Genomic DNA, 19338 nt, shown 5'->3' with positions numbered 1-19338 from the left:
CATAAGAAATTTATGTATAATCCTTGTCAAAATAATGGCTTCGATTTTTAGTTTTTCATTTTAACAAGTCAGAGTCATAGAGCTTCACAGCACGTTTCAGCTTCACAGAAACTGGCCCTTTGTCCCACTTTTTGCTGATCTACACTCATTTATCTGCTTTAGGTTTGTATTCCTCTTGCCTTACCTATTTATGTGCCTATTGAAATGTCTCTTATACATAGTGACTGCATTTGATTCCACTACCTTCTTTGGCAGCAAGTTCCCAGTATCAACTACTCTCTGTTTAAAAAAAAACTTTTTCCCTCAAGTCCACTTTAAAAGTCCTTCCTCTTATTTTAAACTTACGCCTGAACCCCTATCATAGGAAAGTGATTCTGTTTATGCCTTATCTGTGCATCTTATAATTTTATATACCTAATTATTCCTCAGCCTTCTTTGCTCAGAGGAATACCCACCCATCTCTATAATCAAACTCCTCCCAAAATCTTGCTGAATTCTCTCTGCATTCTCCCCAATGCAACCACATCCTTCCTATAGTGTGGCAACCAAGTCACAAACTTTGAATCATAAAAACATCCTTCTACCTCACTCTCTGCCTCCTATCACCAAGATAATGTGCCTTAACCTTCTGGAATAGCATACCATCGGACCTTTATCAACTTCCTTACTAAAATTTATAGACAATGCCTACCATCCTGCCTACATCAATCTTTTAAATTAACTTCTCAAAAAGCACAGCTAAATTCATTAAGATGGATTTTCCCAATGTAAATATGTGCTATTGCTAATCAGCCCCTGTATTTCCAAATGTACAGAAATTCTATCTCTTAGTACTTTCTATACTAATTTACCTACTGCTAAATGAAGTAAGGCTCATCAGCTTGTAGTTATTTATTGTGTCCTTGCTACTTTCTTATTAAAGGAACATTAGCTATCTTCTAATCTTGTACTCACCCGTTAGCAATAAAAATGCAAAGACCTCTGTGGAGGTCCCAACTATTTCATCCTGTGTTTCCCATAGCAACTTTGGATAGATCTCAAAGACCCTGGAGATTTCTAAACCTTTATGCATCCCATTAGGTCTAACAAATCATCTTGATTAATATTGAACTGCTCCAGAATACCCATGTACCCCATCCTGAACTGACTTGGTAAGTACAGATGAGAAGTATTCATGCAGAACATCACCTACCAACACACGTATATTACTTTACCTCTTTGGTCCTTCAGGGACTGACTCTGGCTACCTCTTCTTGCTGATATAGAATATTCTGATATTAGACCATAAGATACACAAGAGCAGAATTGGACTATTCAGCTCCTTGAGTGTGTTCCACCATTCTATCATAGCTGATGTATTATCCCTCTCTACCCCAATCTTCTGCCTTCTCCCATACCCTTTAATGCTCTGATCAATCAAGAAACAATCAACCTTTGCTTTAAATATAGCCAATGACTTGTCCTCTGCAACTGTCTGTGCAATGAATTCCACAGATTCACCAGTATCCAGCTAAAGAAATTCTTCCTTATCTCCATTCTAAATGAAGCTGTGCCCTCTGGCCCTAGACTCACCCACTACAGGAAACATCCTCTCCACATTGACTCTATCTAGAACTTTCAATATTCAATAGGTAGCAATGAGATACCACCCCCTCCTTCCCCCCCCCCCCCATTATTCTAAACTCCAGAGACTACAGGTCCAGAGCCATCCAACACTTACCAGACATTAATACTTTAATTCCTGGAATCAATCTCATGAACTTTTTCTGGAGCCTCTCCAATACCAGCACATCTTTTCTTAGGTAAAGGGCCCAAAACTACTCCAAGTGTGTCCTGAGCAATGCTTCATAAAGCCTCTGTGTTATATCCCTGCTCTTATATTACAGACCTTTTGAAATGTATGCTAACATTGCATTTGCCTTCCTTACCATTGACTGAACCTGCAAGTTAACCTTTAGAGAATTCTGCACAAGGACTCTTTGCACCTGGTTTTTGAATGTTCTCTCTGTTAAGAAAATAATCTGTGCCTTTATTCGTTCTACCAAAGTGCACGAACATACATCCAACACTGTATTCCATCTGTCACTTCTTTGCCCATTCTCCCAATCTGTCTAAATTCTTCTGCAGGCTCCCTGCTTCTACAACACTACGTGCGCACCTCAAGTCTTCATATTATCCACAAACCTGGCCATAAAGTCATCAATTCTGTCACCCAAATCGTTGACATACAATGCGAAAAGAAGCCGCCCCAATACTTATCCCTGCGAAACACCACGAGTCAGCAGCAACCAACCAGAAAAGGCCCTCTTTATTCAGACATTTTGCCTCCTGCCAGTTAGCCAATCATCTATCCTTCCTGTAATACCATAGGCCTTACCTTGTTAAATAGCTTGATGAAAACAGAGAAGTAGAGGATTTTTTTTATCCAGAGGGTGGTGAATTTGTGACCACAGGCAGCTGTGGAAGCGAGGGTATTGGGTGTATTTAAGGCAGAACTTGACAGGTACTTGATTGGACACACATCAAAGGTTAAGGGGGGAGGCCAGGGAGTGGGGCTGAGGAGAGAAAAAAAGGATCAGCCATGATTGAATGGAGCAGCATACTCGGTGGGCCAAATGGCCTAATTCTGTTCTTCTGGTCGTATGTGCGGCACCTTGTTAAAGGCCTTTTGAATATCTGAGTAAGCAACATCCACTGACTCTCCCTTGTCTATCCTGCCTGTTATTTCCTCAAAAAATTCCAATAGATTTGTCAGGCAAAATTTCCCTTTAAGGAAACCATGCGGCCTTAATAGTACCATAATAGAGCCCAAAATCTTCCCAACCATGGAAATCAGGCTAACTGACCCATAATTTCCTTTCTTCTGCCTCCCTCCCTTCTTAAAGAGTGGAATGACATTTGCAATTTTCCAGTCCTCCAGAATGGGATTCTCCTTAGTCTTAGTTGTCAAGGATATTTCACGTCAATTTTTTGCCTTAATTTCTTTCATAAATTGTCTTCTAAACACTCTGCAGTCCTCCCATGTCCTTTTATTTCCTGATCAAACCGTCAATGCTCTTTGTCATTAAATGTTCTCTGATCTTGCCGTTTCGGCCTTTCATCCTTACTGGAACATGCTGGCCCTGAACTCGGTTTCATAGGCTCAAAAATAAATATTTACAAATAATATTTTATTTATATTTTCCACCATTATTTCTCATAGTGTTAGAGATGTAATAAAAGATAATCCGATAGATAGTTGAAAGCGAAAATGTGGCAGAGCGGGAGCACGCGAGGATCTGGTTCTCTTTCTGTGGAAGAATCGGCGCGGGTACGACGGGCTGAACGGCTTCGCGGTGAACCAGAAACCTGCAAAAGACCATTCTCACCTGTAGGTGGCACGTCGGGCTTAAAGCAGCAACTCCGCATCGCCTGGGTTCGTCAACCCCGAGATACGCGGTGCTTCGGGGATTTCCGTAGGTTCTCGGGAATTGTTGAGGAACAGGGAGGCGAATCAGCGCTCGGCAGTTCGGGTATTTCCGTGAGCTGTCGGGGTCCTGGCTTTGAAGTGCGGCTTATCATTCGATCATCTGGAAGATGAGGGGAGCGGGGAGAATGGATTGAAGAGAGAAGCAAGCAGAATTGCATGGCTCCACGTATGACCAGGAGGAAAGAGAGCAAATGGCAAATAACGAGGTAAGCGTGGTTTTGCAGAGAGATGGGCAGAAGCGCAAGGGTGAGGGAAATTGAGGAGAGTGGTGGCAGGCGTGCAGAAGGATAATAAAAACAGGAGAACGCATGTGAGAAAAAGAAAACATGGGAGAGTTAGAGGAGATGTCCAAATGCAATGCCCTGGCTAAAATTAAGAGGCAAAATAAACGAAAAAGAAGACGCAAAATATAAAAGGTGAGCGGGTGCAACAAATGCCAGAGGAAGCTGCTTAGTAAAGAACGAGGGGGAATGACGGGGATTAAAGAAGATAGATAGTGTGAGGGGAAGGAACAAGCGAGAGAGAAATGGCTTGGCCCGTTGCTATGGGAAACCGCCCCTGCGCGGTCCAAGCCTTTGGGTCAGATGGAACTGCGGTCTGCTGCCACTTCAAACTTGCATCAACAAAAGCAGGCGGTAGTTGCATCTCCACACTATGCAAAAGTTACGGCAGCATGTTTTTAATGTTTGGATTTGTTTCTGTTTTCGTCCTCTTTTAAATTTCCCGATCCAGCAAACACAACGCTAGGAGCTGCATTGTTGCAATGCGGAGATAATTTGTAATACTAATTCAATTATACTTGCTTCTAATCCCCAAATCGTTTTGATTTAAAAATACTTCGATCTGCACTATATTACTTGTTATTATTTTACAAAAATAAAAAAAAGTTATGCACAGAAGAGGGCCATTCAATCTATTGAGTGCTTGCGAACTGCAAAATCAGATCTCGCCAACCGAATCCAACATTCCAGCTTTTTGGCCATACATCTGAGTTCATCGTCTCTTAAGTGTACACCCAATGGTGGTTTTAGTGTTTCGATGGTCGCTATCTCTTCCATCTTTTCAAGCTATGAGTTCCAGATCTCGACCGCAATCAGGGATTTTTAAAAAATGTTTCCTCATTCGTCCTCTAATGCTTCTGTCAAATGAAACTGATGCTCCGTCATTTTTGACCCTTTGCTAGGGGAATAAGCCCTTACTGTTTACTCTATCAAGAGCCTTCAATTAAGCCCCCTTCATCTCTGACCTGAAGCAGAATCTTGACTCAACATATTGACTTTTACCTTTTGCCTCCAGTGATGCTGCTTTGACCTGACGAGTTGTTGCAGTGTTGTTTTTGCTCCAGATTCCAACATTTGCACTTTCTTTTGTCTTTCCCTCTCCTCCATCCATTTGTTTAGAACCATAGAACATTACAGCACAGAAACAGGCCTTTTGGCCCTTCTTGGCTGTGCTGAACCATTTTTCTTCCTAGTCCCACTGACATGCACCTGGCCCATATCCCTCCATACACCTCTCATCCATATACCTGTCCAAGTTTTTCTTAAATGTTAAAAGTGAGCCCGCATTTACAACTTCATCTGGCAGCTCATTCCACACTCCCGCCACTCTCTGTGTGAAGTAGCCCCCTCTAATGTTCCCTTTAAACTTTTCCCCTTTCACCCTTAACCCATGTCCTCTTTTTTTTCCTGCCCTAGCCTCAGTGGAAAAAGCCTGCTTGCATTCACTCTAAATATACCCATCATAATTTTATACACCTCTATCAAATCTCCCCTCATTCTTCTATGCTCCAGGGAATGAAGTCCTAACCTATTCAACCTTTCTCTGTAACTCAGTTTCTCAAGACTCGGCAACATCCTTGTAAACCTTCTCTGCACTCTTTCAACCTTAGTAATATCCTTCCTGTAATTCAGTGACCAAAACTGCACACAATACTCCAAATTCAGCCTCACCAATGCCTTATGCAACCTCACCATAACATTCCAGCTCTTATATTTAATACTTTGATTTATAAAGGCCAATGTACCAAAAGCTCTCTTTACTACCATATCTACCTGTGACACTACTCTTAGGGAACTTTTTATCTGTATAACTAGATCCCTCCGTTCTACTGCACCCCTCAGTGCCCTACCATTTACCTTGTATGTTCTACCTTGGTTTTTCCTTCCAAAGTGCAATACCTCACATTTGTCTGTATTAAACTCCATCTGCAATTTTTCAGCCCATTTTTCCAGCTGATCCAGATCCCTCTGCAAGCTTTGAAAACCTTCCTCACTGTCCACTGCACCTCCAAACTTTGTATCATCTGCAAATTTGCTGATCCAGTTTACCATATTATCATCCAGATCATTGATATAGATGACAAATAACAATCGACCCAGCACTGATCCCTGTGGCACACCACTAGTCACAGGCTTCCACTCAGAGAAGCAATCCTCCACTACCACTCTCTGGCTTCTCCCATTGAGCCAATGTCTAATCCAATTAACTACCTCACCATGTATACCTAGTGACTGAACCTTCCTAACTAACCTCCCATGCGGGACCTTGTCAAAGGCCTTACTGAAGTCCATGTAGACAATATCCACTGCCTTCCCTTCATCCAGTTTCCTTGTAACCTCCTCAAAAAACTCTAATAGATTTGTTAAATATGACCTACCACACACAAAGCTGTGTTGACTCTCCCTAATAAGTCCCTGTCTATCTAAATACTTGTAGACCCTATCTCTTAGTACTCCTTCCATTAAGTTACCTACTACTGACATCAAACTTATCGGCCTATAATTTCCCAGATTAGTTTTAGAGCCTTTTATTTTTAGAAAACATAGAATTAAAATAAAATAAAACTTTTTATTTCCAATCTTACCTCATATCTGCAATTTTCCAGCCCAGGCAACATCTTTGTCAATCTTCTTTCCACCTTTTCCAATGCAATCACATCTTCCCTGAAATATATTAAGCTGAACTCCAGACAGTACTTAGGTTGTGACTAAGTGGAATTGTATATGGTTGTATAGGGTTCTAACACAATCTTCCTCCTCTTATATTGTATGCTTTGGTTAAAAATAATGAGTAGCAGTCCTTGCTTTCTATCCAGAGTTGGCATCCAGGCCAGGTTTCAGTCCATCAGTAAGTGGTACTGCCATATTCAGCATAAATAACAAAATATTAAAAATTGTATCAGATTTTAAATAGTCTATCAATAGTCAAATAGTCTTTCAATATTTAACAGGTGATTTATGAAAGGGTAAAAGTACTTTCAAAGCCCTTCACCAACATGCGCTCTAGGGAAAAGGGAGAAAAGAGCAAGCAATTTCTTTTATATACTCTGACCATCAATCCACCATTTGTAAACTTTTAATAGTACTTCAAATTTTTTCCCTTCAGTTGTTGCTAAATTCATGTTAATTTGAAAACACATTGGCAACCACTTCCAATTTGCAATATTGCAATCTTTTTTATTTTTGCTTTGTTTGCAGATTGTTTGCTTGATGTTCATTGTTTGTAGTTTCAAATAGTGATGTGAATGGTTCAAGGAATCAACAAAATATACAATCATGGGGTTACTTTCTGGAGGCCACTCTTTGTATCTGCAAAAAGGTATGTGCTCTCATGTAATCAAATTCTGAAATATGTTCACAAACTGATGATTCATGCCCATGACAACTACATTACTTTCCAGCTAAAAGCACTAAATATATCTAAAACAAAAACAGAAAATACCCGGCAGGTCAGGCCGCACGTGTTTTAAGAAAAGCAGAGTTGACATTTCAGGTCAGAGAGGTCAGAAATGAAAATGAGACAAGAAGCTTGAAAGGCTGCAGGAGGGTAATATATCTGACAGGGTAAAACCAGGGTGACTATACGGATAACCTGTAAATAAGGTTAACTGTGCAGTGAGTAAAAGGAAACAGGTAAGTGTGAGAACATAGACATAAAGAGTGTGAGAGTTGCACAATACAGGAGCACAAGCCTAACAAGTCAGGCTGGGCATCATCTCCACTCTTAGAGAGAGTAAAAACGATGGAAGTAAAAATACACTAAGCTGATAATACAGATGGATGATTGATAGGGAGTGAGAAATCAAGCTGTAGAGTTCAATGTTTGGTTCCGAAGACTGCAATATCACAGCCAGAAAATGAGAAGTTTTTCCTCAGGCTTGCATTGGGCATCACTGTGACAGTTCAGGAGACAATGGACCTGAAATGTTGATACTATCTTGGACCTACTGCCTATTTTAAGATATTCCCGTTTCATTTTGGATTTAAAGCATATGCAATTTTTAAATTTTTTTTTCTGCACTGAGAACATTTTTTTTACCTTAAAGCCAGGGTGCAGGATATTTGACCGATGCACGTTCTCTAAGGTGTTAATTTTGAATGACAGCAGGGTATTACCTATCGAAAGAAATCTGACATGAAGTGTATTGAACAAGAGATAGTAGAGTTGGATAAAGTACTAGAAATATCACTCCCCTGTGAGTTACTACATATAGGAAACCCTGATGCTTTCAAAATTAAGTGACCCAAATTTCTATTTTGTAAGTACAAATAAAGAAGTCAACTCCAACTTTATATCAAGCTCTTGCTTTTTCACTGACAATAATAAGGTGCTTCTATTTCTTTTAACGGAAGTTTTTTTTAAAGTGCAACAGTAATATAATTGCCTCTGTATGTGAGTCCCTGTGACTGTCTCTGAGTGTGGCAGTTTGTGTTTGTAGGTATACAGTAACGGTCTGGCTGTCACTAAGTTGGAGGTGGATTTGAATGATGCAGGTGGAAGGATATGTTAAGTGCTACAATCTGAAGTGTTAGGCCTCTGATCTTGATATACTTATGGTACTTCATTCTGCAGTGCTTGATGCTCCTTAGGACCACACTACTGGCTGACATCTTTGCCACCAGTATGACAAGTTATGACTCTTAAATGGTCCTTCATTTCTCTTGTGCTTCTACTTACTGTTGCAGAAACTAGACCAAGTACTGCATTGGTGTGTCTTGTTAGAGAGGATCCTTAAAAGGGCTAACCTTTGACAAATTAGCTTCATGGCTGACTACTGACAGCAGCGCATGATTCAATGATAAAATAATACCAGGCTGCATGCTGCTCCCTTGTTAGGAAATGTTGCTTTGTGAAAACGTGCTATTGCGCAAGAAAGTTTCAAACAATAAATAAACACTGTGGGTTGTGCAACATCTGTGGTGGGCTGGGGAATGGGGGGAAAAGGAATTGTTAACTTTATAGGACTCAAGCTGAAACATCAACAGTTCCTTTCCCGTCACAGATGCTGCTCAATCTTAAACACAAGAAAGTCTGCAGATGCTGGAAATCCAGAGCAACACACACAAAATGCTGGAGGATCTCAGCAGGTCAGACAGCATCCATGGAAATTAATAAACAATCGATGCTTTAGGCCAAGATCCTCAAGAAAGATGCTGCTCAGTCTGCTGAGTTCCTCCTGTAGTTTTTTTTTTAAATTTCTCCAGATTCCAGCATCAGCAGTTTCTCATGTCTATCATCAAGACATTATCTTCTCACCCGTGTTAATGCTTATATGACTAAACGCACAGGTGCTAATGATCAAGAGACCAGAGCAGGGATATTGTAAAATCGTATAACAGAAAAAAGTCAGAGGTAGGGAGGGACAAGGATATTTTTCAAGATTAATATATATTATCAAGATTTTCAAGATAATATATTATCAAGATTAGTGTATACGGACCAGAAGGAAATGTAGGTCATTGAGCAATACTGAAGAATGAATAGGAGATAAACAGCATAGTTAAATTAACTTGTTATACAGATGATGTACCGTAGATTGGAAGATGGGAGGTTGATATTGGAAGCCTAAAGGTAACAAGCATAGATTAGTGTTTCAGCAGCTGATGACTTGGGCATATTTGGATATTAGTGATGTTGCAAAGGTTGAAGTAGGCTATCGGTATAATGCAGTGGATGTAATTTCAAGCTGAGTGGCAAGACTGAGTGTCATAAGGGGGCAGGAGGCTGGACCCAATTGCAGTACACAGGCACTGAAGTACTAGGGGCAGGATGGGAACAACTAAATGAGAGACAAGACATGGAGACCATGGTGTGTGTGAAGGACACGATATTCAAGGTGATGCTGGGGTTCCGAGAGAGTCAGAGTTCAGGCAGGGTCTAGGAGTACACTGGGTGAGCCGCATAACTCCTGGGCAGGGTCCAGACCTCCCAGGCAGGGACACGGGGGCCTGAGTAGGTCACAGGGCACAACCCATCAACAACAAGAGATAGGTAGGGGCAGAGACCTCTGTGCAGGCTGCATAACTCCTAGGCAGGGCCCAGACCTCCAGGCAGGAACACAGGGGCCTGAGCAGGTCACAGGGCACCTGGGTAGGTTGCAGGGCACAACACATCAGCAGCAAGGGATGGAAAGGGGCAGAGTCCTCCACTGGGCAACGGCAGTCCGGCCAGGCTTCCCCAATGGAGGCAAGGGATAGGAATGAAACTAGGTCCAGGGTGACTGCCAGACTTCCTCGAAGAACTTGTCTTTAACAAGGGGAAACCCAAGCCAGGACAACCCCCTCAGTCCCAGAGCCCCCTACATACACCGCCAGCCGATGGGCATCAGGTGCACCTCCTTGAGCCCCAACAAGCCACGATGATCCACAGGTGTGATTAATTGGGCACAAGGGCGAAAGGAGGGACGGCTACAAGACCCAGAGTCCGCAGACCGGATCAAGACCCGGAATGCAGGCTCCAGACCAGACCATAACAGTACTCCCCCCATCAAAGGAAGCCTCCAGGTGACCAAGGAGGGTCTCTAGAGCCAGAGAAGACACGGGTGGGTGGGGAGGAGGAAGTGTTCAGACCAGAGGGGACCCCAGGGTGACAGGACATGACTACAGTGCCTGCATTGCTGGGTCCATGCTGGGGGCAGGGGTCATTCTGTCATAAGGGAACAGGAGGCTGGACCCAATTGCAGGACGCAGGCACTGAAGTACTTGGGGGCAGGACAGGAACAACTAAATGAGAGACAAGATGTGGAGACCATGGTGTGCATGAGGGACGTGATGTTCAAGGTGATGCTGGGTTTCCGAGAGAGTCTTAGTGTTCAGGCGGGCAGGAGGATCCCAGAGTTCAGGCAAGGTCTAGGAGTTCACTGGGCAGGCTACATAACTCCTAGGCAGGGCCCAGACCTCCCAGGCAGAACACAGGGGCCTGAACAGGCCATGGGGCACCTGGGTAGGTTGCAGGGCACAACCCATCAGCAGCAAGGGTTGGAAAGGGGCAGAGTCCCCCACCAGGCAACAGCAGTCCAGCCTGGCTTGCCCAATGGAGGCAAGGGATAGGAAGGAAACTAGGTCCAGAGTGGCTGCCAGACTTACTCAAAGAACTCATCTTTAATGAGGGGAACTCCAAGCCAGGACAACTAGAGGAGCAGATCATCATCATCATACATATACACACACTCACACTCAGTCCCAGAACCCCCTATATACACCGCCAGCCGATGGGCATCAGGTGTGCCTCCTTGAGCCCCAACAAGCCACGATGATCCACAGGTGTGACTAATTGGGCTCAAGGGCAAAAGGAGTCTACAAGACCCAGAGCCTGGGGTCCGCAGACCGGATCAAGACCCGGAATGTGGCTACAGACCGGACCATAACAGTGAGCCATTCAATTCAGATTAAGAAATAGTAAAGTCAAAGATCAGAATCAATGCGGAACGGATATTTTTTGTCGTGAAGTGCTAAGATGCTTGCTTTGGCCTTTACAAACATTAGTGGATGAAAATTGTGCCTCACGTAGGATTTAATGTTACAAACTTCTTTTCTCCTTCTCTCCTCCGGTATTATTAAACTGAAACACTGCTTGGTTGCTCTAGTCATATCCTGGAAAGCCTGCTAACTTGACAAAGTACAGGAGCCTGAGACCCACACATCAATGTTCTTTCCCACTGTCATCAGATTCTTGAGCTGACCTGAAAAATCTTAACACTATCTCGGATTATATGTATTTTATTTTCCCTCTCTCAATTTTGTCTGTGTTGTTATGTTTATTTTGCATAAGTGTAAGTTGTGTTTAATTTGTTAATTTAATATTATGTTAACTTATTCTTGCCATCATCTAATAATGTACTTTACTGCTGCTACAAAAGCTAATTTTCACAACATTTATACCAGGGGTCGGCAACCTTTTTGCCTCTGTGGGCCGGATCAAGTATTAATGAGAAGACAGTGGGCCAGATAAATGCCATAAAAAACTTGAAATCTGGGAATTATTTATTTAAATACAACTAGTTACGTTTTGCCTCAAATTAATGAATAATGCATACTAGAAAGTCATTTGTGCTTAAGGTTGCCTACCCCTGATTTATACCCTGTGAATATATGCCTATGGCAATAAATTTGCACTTTGTAACTGAGTATTGGAGAGGAGCCAAAGATTGTAGATGAATTCCAAAAGCAATCCTTACATTTTAGGAAATTTGGTGTGTTGGGAAAGCTAAATAGATCATTTGAGTGAGGTTAAAGTCATTTAAAACCTACTTTATTAAGCTAATTTCCTTTTTTTTTAAGTTTCAGAACAAGTTTTTATGACAGCATGTTTAATAAATTGACAACAAATATGTCCCAGCCATCAAAGAACAAACTGAAGAGGCAGAGCCGTGCTTTCACACAGGTTCTATATCGGAAGCTAAGTTACCGTGAGCGAAAGTCGGCAGCTGATATTCCAGTGGGCATTTTAGATGATCCTTCAGAGCTCTCAATCCAGCTTTCTGCACCTGGCATACTTAAGATCTTTGGCAATGAAATCTGCAATGGTGCAAACTACAAAAGTGTCCTTGCCACACCAAGGTCAAGTTCACAGGAGCTGGTCAAAGAAGCCCTGGAACGGTACTCTGTGAATAAGACATCTGCCTATGAGTACCTTCTATGTGATGTAATTGGAAGGTTTGAGGGGAATGACAAACGCTGGCGAACAGAGTGTCTCCGACCTTTGGGGGACAATGAAAAACCACTTCTCCTTCAGGATCTTTGGAAACCTAAGGAGGGATTTGCCAGAAGATTTGAGCTTCGACGGCGGGCTGAGGTAGAGGAAATGGCTGCAAAAGAGAAAGATACAACAACAGCAGGTACTGTACAGCATGGTGACTGCAATTTCTTGGTTACACATGCCAGTTTAGCACATTTATATTACACTGCTAGAGCCAAGAATAACTATTTTACTTGTTTGATATGTATATGTATTTTGCCTGTTGTAAATTGCAAAAGTTAATTTGTGCTTGTAACTCATCCTCACATCTTGAGAGATCTGATTTATAGGATTGATTATCTGGATCACTGAGTGACACTTCCATGAGCTCTAAATCCTGCAGGTCAGAGCCTCATTAAGGCTTTCAATTTTCATCAGTCTTTCATATGACATAGGAGAGAAATCAAGCCATTCGGCCCATTGAATCATCTGCAATATTCAATCACAGTTTATTGCTGGTGATTGCAGCTGGATTCTTATTTCACCTCTTTTGGAGATAGCTGTTTCTAAATTACAGTTTCTGAGTATATTATTAATATTTCATTAATTATAACACCAGTTTAGTTCCCCTCCCCGTATAGACAGCAATCCCCAACTCCCCCTCTTGACTCTATACTCCCCTCCTATTAATTCCATCATCCCTTTGTCACTTCTATTGCCTCCTAGCTTTTGACACTATTCCTATTTGTTGTGTTTCTTTGTATGTATTCTACTTTATTGCATTTTCTGCAAGTTTCACATTTAGACCTGCATTGGTCCGGTGTATGTGAATCTCTGGTGTATGTCAATTTGTTGTGTATTTAATATTTCAGTAATATTTGAGTAATATTGTAAGTATGTTGTTTTATTAAGCTTTCTTCTTTGTTTACATTATGCACCACAGGTTATATGTAAAAGTACATATTTAAATAGCATACATCATCATGTCAGCAAATGAAGTGTGCGCCTTGTTTAAAGAAAAAATGAACCTACACGAGTTATCTCCTGATTCCCTTGTTTTTTCTTCCAATTAGTTTTGTGTTTTGGAGTAACAAAATGGTGGTGATGAGGTATTTTTAAAATCAACCCAAGATGCGCAATGAGACTTCAGAGTTTTTGAGAAGTGCAGATAGGTGCTTAAGTTTTTTTAAAGTACAGTGGGAGGTGGTCGAGTAAAAATAAAAAAGCAGCACGCAAGGTGGGGGAAGACGTTCACATTTAATAAAAGGTAGACAACAGACAAATTCACAGGTTTATAAACAGTGAGTACCGGGTGATAATCATTTTTAAAAAAGAGCAGAACTGGCAAGCCACATTGAAAAGATTGATGCAGATAACTGGATATTATATATGGGGCAGATGGAGTTGTATTTTAGAGAAAATGAAATGGCTAATGAGAAACGAGTACCAGTTTTGCTGAGTGCATTGTGTTTAAAGGCATATAGTTTGCTTAGAAGTTTAACTACTCCAACCAAACCAGCTGAAATGAGCTGTGCTGATATTGTGAAAGTAATGCAGAAACATTTAGAACATTTAGTTGGGGTTCTAACCACTTCGTTTGATTGCAGAACACTTTAGGTTTCATAAGCAGAACGAAATGGAAGGAGAGTCAATTTCAACATATGTGGTTGAATTGAAGAGATTGGGCATTGTCAGTTCAGTGATGGGCTTAACATTGCACTGAGAGATTGTTTAGTTTGTGGAATCTTACAGGAAAGCATCCAAAACCTAACTGAAGCACAACTTACACTTAAAAGAGCAGCTGAAATAGCTGTATCAATGGAGAGAGAGATGCAGTAGAGTTGCAGTCAGGAAAGAAAGTGAGCGTGATCAAAATTGCAAGGTCTTAGCAAAGACTGGCCAGATTGATCACCATTCTGGCAGAGTTTCACATACACCAGACCAATGCAGGTCTAAATGTGAAACTTGCAGAAAATGCAATAAAGTAGGATACATACAATGAGCACGCTGAGCAGATAAAGATAAATGGACTGAACAAGGAAGAGAAAAATATAAAAAGTCATGTTGCAGTTTCAAAAAGAGCATTAATCTGCATGCTGTTGTTTAAAAAATCTGATAATGAAGAAAGTGGCACAGGGCTGGATAGCCTTGAGATTTACAAATTGAAAATTAACAATAGACAGGCAATATGGATTACACCAGAAGTGAATGGCAAATTAATTAAAATGGAGTTGAATGCTGTTTTAGTCATTTGGTTGGAACGACATTTCAAAGGTACTGAACTAAAACCTGGAGAGATATACTGGAGAAAAGATAACTCCTGTGGGAATGACATCCGTAACTGTGAAATACAACAACCAACAAGCCACATTGAGCCTGCATGTGGTAAAAACAGGAGGGCCAGCATTGTGGGGGCATGATTGGTTGAGACAACTACAATTTGATTGGAGATCCATTCATCATTTGCATGCCACATCCCCTGCAATAGAGTCAACTGAAAGTGAATTAAGAAAGATACTGAATGATGCTACAGCAGTGTTCAGGAATGACAATGGAAAACTCCAACATATCAAGGGTAAAATAGTGTCAAATGAAAATGCTTCACCCATCTTTTGCAAAGCCTGTTCAGTTCTTTATACCATCTGTGATAAAGTGGCCAATGAGCTAGATCGCATGGAGGCTGAAGGAATTCTTTCTAAGTTTGAATGGAGCCCATAGGCAACACAAGTGGTCCTAATAGCCAAGAAGACTGGGTCTGTCATGGTCTGTGGTGATTTTAAGGTCATTATCCACCGAGTATTGAAAATAGATCAATACCTGCTACCCTGGATAGAGAATATCTTTGGAAACCTTCTGGAGAGAAACACTTCAGCAAACTGGATTAAAGCTGAGGCCCGCCTACAAATGGAGGTGGAAGAAGAGTCCTAAATGATATGGACCAAGTACTGCAAGACTCCCCAGGCACTCAGTGTTACTTGGATGACATTACTGTTACTGGTAAGGATAGCAAGAAGCATCTCCAAAATCTCAAGACAGTGTGTTAAAAAGATTAGAAGATTATGGGCTCAGAGCACAATGCAACAAATGTGAATTCTTTAAACCAAACATCTCTGTGGTCACACCATTAACACACAAAGATTACACCGTGTGCTGAGAACATTCAAGCAGTGGTGGATGCTCCAAGGCCAAAGGACATGTCATAGTTTTTAGGATTTGTCAACTACTATAACAGGCTCCTGCCAAACGTGCCTACTGTGCTCCACCCCTTGAAAAAGTACCATAGATCAAGAAGAAATGGCAATGGACAAAGCAATGTGAGGTGACTTTCCAAAAGGCAAAGGAAATGGTGATGTCAGACACTGTATTCACACATTCTGATCCACATTGCCCAGTGAAGCTTGCCAAGCACTGTTCGGGATGCCAACAGGTCCAGTAGAATGGTGATTAGAGCTGTCAGAGCCACTTCCTCCAGTCTTCGCTGTCTGCAAAGCCCCCAATCTTAGTGTCATCTGCAAATTTGTTGATCTTGTGTACCACATTATCATCCAGATCATTAATATACCATGGATGACAAACAACAGCGCTAACCTCTGCGGCACACCACTAGTTACAGGCTTCCATTCGGAGGGACATCCATCTATTACCACTCGTTCTTGTCCCACGAAACTTATGTCAAATCCAATTTACTACTTCATCCTGAATGCCAAGTGCTTGAACCTTCTTGAGCAGCCTCCTATGTAGGACAAATATTGATATATCCAGTCCCTTAGACTTACCGTCCAATAACTACCCACCACTGGTGTCAAGCTCTCCAGCCTATAATTCTCTTACATATTCTTAGAGCCTTTCTTAAACGATGGAACATTAGCTATCCTCCAATCCTCTGGCACCTCACCCCTGGCTACAGACACTTTAAATACTTCTCTAGAGCCCTTACAATTTCTGCACTAGCCTTCCACAATGTCCAAAGACACACCTTGTCAGACCCTGGGGTTTTATCCACTCCAATTTGCCCAAGACAGCAAGCACCCCCTCCTCTGTAATCAGAATATGGTTCATGATCTTACTGCTGTTTTGCCTCACTTTTATAGACTCTGTGTCTCCCGAGTAAATACAAATGCAAGATATCCATTTAAGATCTCCATCATCTCTTTCAGCTCCATGCATAAATGACCAAGCTGAAAATTCCACATAGCTAGTTTATAAATATAATTTCTGATGTTTCTTCTGAACCAACAGTCCTGCAATAAGTATAGTTCATCTGTATTACAGTAATCATGTAACAATGATCAATCCCAAAGATCAATAAAACATGAATTGAAAACAGTGTTAAAAAAAGATGTGCTTAAAGAGAATATATCAGTAATTTTAACATGTTAATAGTCCCTCGGTGTCTTGTACATGTATGAAATATTTGTTTTCATTGGAAAATGTGCACAAACAGAAGGGAGTTGGAACTGAGTCAACCCCAGCGGTTTAGAAGGAACATGAGATCTCTATGAAAGCTGCAAATTCCTGGTAAACGAGACAGACAGCTTTCAAACATCTACCAAAATCATGTAGTGCTAAAAGGTTTTGTTCAGACCTTACTGAATATTCTGCTGGAAGAACTGTGCCATTTTCTGAAGCATGGAGCAAACTTTGGTTAGTAATAGTTATTTGCTGTTTTATCTGTTAAATCTACAGACTTGCACATGGAAAAAGAAAATAGATTTTAGGTACATCTGTGTAAGTGATTATGCTTTTAGCTTCCATGCTATTTACTTTTTAATTCAATTTCTGCAAATATTTCATTTGCTCAAGTTCAGCCAGCTTTGGTAAAGGAAATCACTGATTACTGATTTAATTTATTACAAACATTTGGACTTTTCTGTTGATTTTAACATATTGTCATTTTTAGAGACTGTTTAAAAACTAGCAATTCTTATATATTCTTCAGAATGTTTGCCAAGTAGAGTAAGGATGTGTTGGCATTTGTGCAAAAAGAAACATAGAAGTTTCTAGTGTAATTGATGCTGGGATGGAGAGAATCTCTACCGGATCACATTCTATAAACCTGATATTCTCCATGATTTGTGGGTTGTATTTGATAAAACTGTGAAACCAATGCAGTTTAATAACAAATATTTAGCATTTAATTAAAGCACTTTACAAGTTGGTACATTATGTACTCTCCATTTTTAAAATGTGTGAATTAGCCTGCATTTAAGTGCACAGAAATAAGACCACATCGTGTTGATTTTCTCAGCCCTTTTCAATCCGAAAGTGAAAACTAGTCAGAGTTAATCAAGTTAGTAATTATTTCAGAGTGAAGTCATGCCAGTTACTAAATTGAACTGGGCATTTCATTTGTGGAACCACACGATTAGGTATGACATTTTCATTTGAAAATAAGATGCTGGAAATCTGAAATAGAAAATGCTGGAAATGCCCAACAGTGGGGTAGCATCTGTGGAAACACAAGAAGATTAAATGTTGTGGTGAAAGACCCTTTATCAGAACAGGGAAAATATAGAAATAGGTTGCAGAATTGGTGGAGAGTGATGAGTGAGTACAAAGGGAAGATCTCTGAAAGGGTGCGGTCAGGTTTGTCATGGTGATTCTTCTGTTTATAGCTGTTCTACTGACAGATTAATGAAGGAAGTTGGAGAGTAAGAAAACAAATACTGAGTGTTTATAAGCTGTGAAGTAGAGGACTATTTCCTCAAGCCCTGAAGGCAAATGCTGGAAATCTCCAACATTAGGGAGTTCCTGCAGAGAGTGAAAAGCTGTGTCAATACTGCAGATAGATAACTTCTGAGCAGAACTGGCCGGCTCAGGTAATAACGGCAAAAGCAGATAATTGGAAATGATTGAATTTGCAACCTGAAGGCTGCAACGTGATATATTTAAGATTGGGCTGCTCTTCTTCAAACACATTGGGCTTAGTGGAAATTATAGATGGTTGGGTAAAAGTGGGAGTGAAATGGAGAATTTAATTAACAGGCAGCTGGAAGCTCAAGCTTGCCCTGCATTCTGAACAGGTGTATACAGCAAAGTCACCACCCAGGCTGCATCCTCCAATGTAATGAAGCCATTTGTCATGCAACCAGTGTTGGGTTTTTGACATGTTTTGGTGTCACCAGATCCAGAAAGGAGTCTTATTTGTCAGTCACAGAGAGTGCAACCTGTTAAGATCCACATTTAGGCATTTAAAGGGCTGTTCAGTTCACAAAAAATATGCTTTGCAATGCAGATCCAAAACTTATTTAAAAACCTTTCACTCATTACACAAAGTGCATGATCTGTACTTGGAAGGTTTTGTTATTAAAAATTCAGTGCTGAGAAATTAATTTAGTTAGTGAGATATTTCAGAATTGTCACTACCCATGAGGAGAGAAGCCCTCTCCCCCATTATAGTTAGTCAATGCATCCAAACCCATATCTCCTCCTGTTTGGTGGCCTTCCTCTGACTTCAGGCAATTTCCAACTCTTATGAAGCCAATAGCTGTTTATAGACTTGATTATTGTGTAAAGCATTTTCTGGAGAACTGTTTAGAGGAGATGGGAAACAGTGACAGCTTTTGGTGCGATGCATTTTTACTGCTTGGGCCAGTGGACCTCTTGGTTGCTTTCTTGATGCAGTGGCATCTAGCCCAAACAGATGTAAATAAGCTTCCAACTATAAACACAAAAGATTCTGCAGATGCTGGAAATCCAAAACAGCACACTCAAAATGCCAGAGGAACTCAGCAGGTCAGGCAGTATTCATGAAAATGAATAAACAGTCGACGTTTCAGACCAAGGCACTTTCAGACCAAGACACTTCTTTAGGAATGGAAAGGAAGTGGGAAGATACCAGAATAAGAAGGTGGGGGGAGGGAGAAGGGAAGGAGGATAGCTAGAAGGTGATAGGTGAAGCCAGGTGCGTT

At 41.0% G+C, this 19338-nt stretch overlaps 1 protein-coding gene across 2 annotated transcripts in view; it reads left to right on the top strand.

Moving 5' to 3' along the window:
• The window catches only part of radil (Ras association and DIL domains), a 110078-nt gene that overhangs the window by 9209 nt on the left and 81531 nt on the right, over positions 1-19338 (top strand). The window contains exons 2-4 of one of the 2 annotated variants that reach the window (XM_059979494.1): positions 3375-3675; positions 6949-7069; positions 12031-12587. In XM_059979494.1, coding sequence (XP_059835477.1) covers positions 6996-7069; positions 12031-12587 — 631 coding nt within the window. In that variant the 5' untranslated portion in view covers positions 3375-3675; positions 6949-6995. The remainder of the gene's footprint in view (positions 1-3374; positions 3676-6948; positions 7070-12030; positions 12588-19338) is intronic. The other variant, XM_059979495.1, reaches the window with a different exon arrangement.

The sequence above is a fragment of the Hypanus sabinus genome, chromosome 9, assembly GCF_030144855.1.
Source record: "Hypanus sabinus isolate sHypSab1 chromosome 9, sHypSab1.hap1, whole genome shotgun sequence".
In the NCBI taxonomy this organism is placed as follows: Eukaryota; Metazoa; Chordata; class Chondrichthyes; order Myliobatiformes; family Dasyatidae; genus Hypanus; species Hypanus sabinus.
The sequence above is the reverse complement of the archived record's forward strand: the minus strand, read 5'-3'. Positions and strand labels throughout refer to the sequence as shown.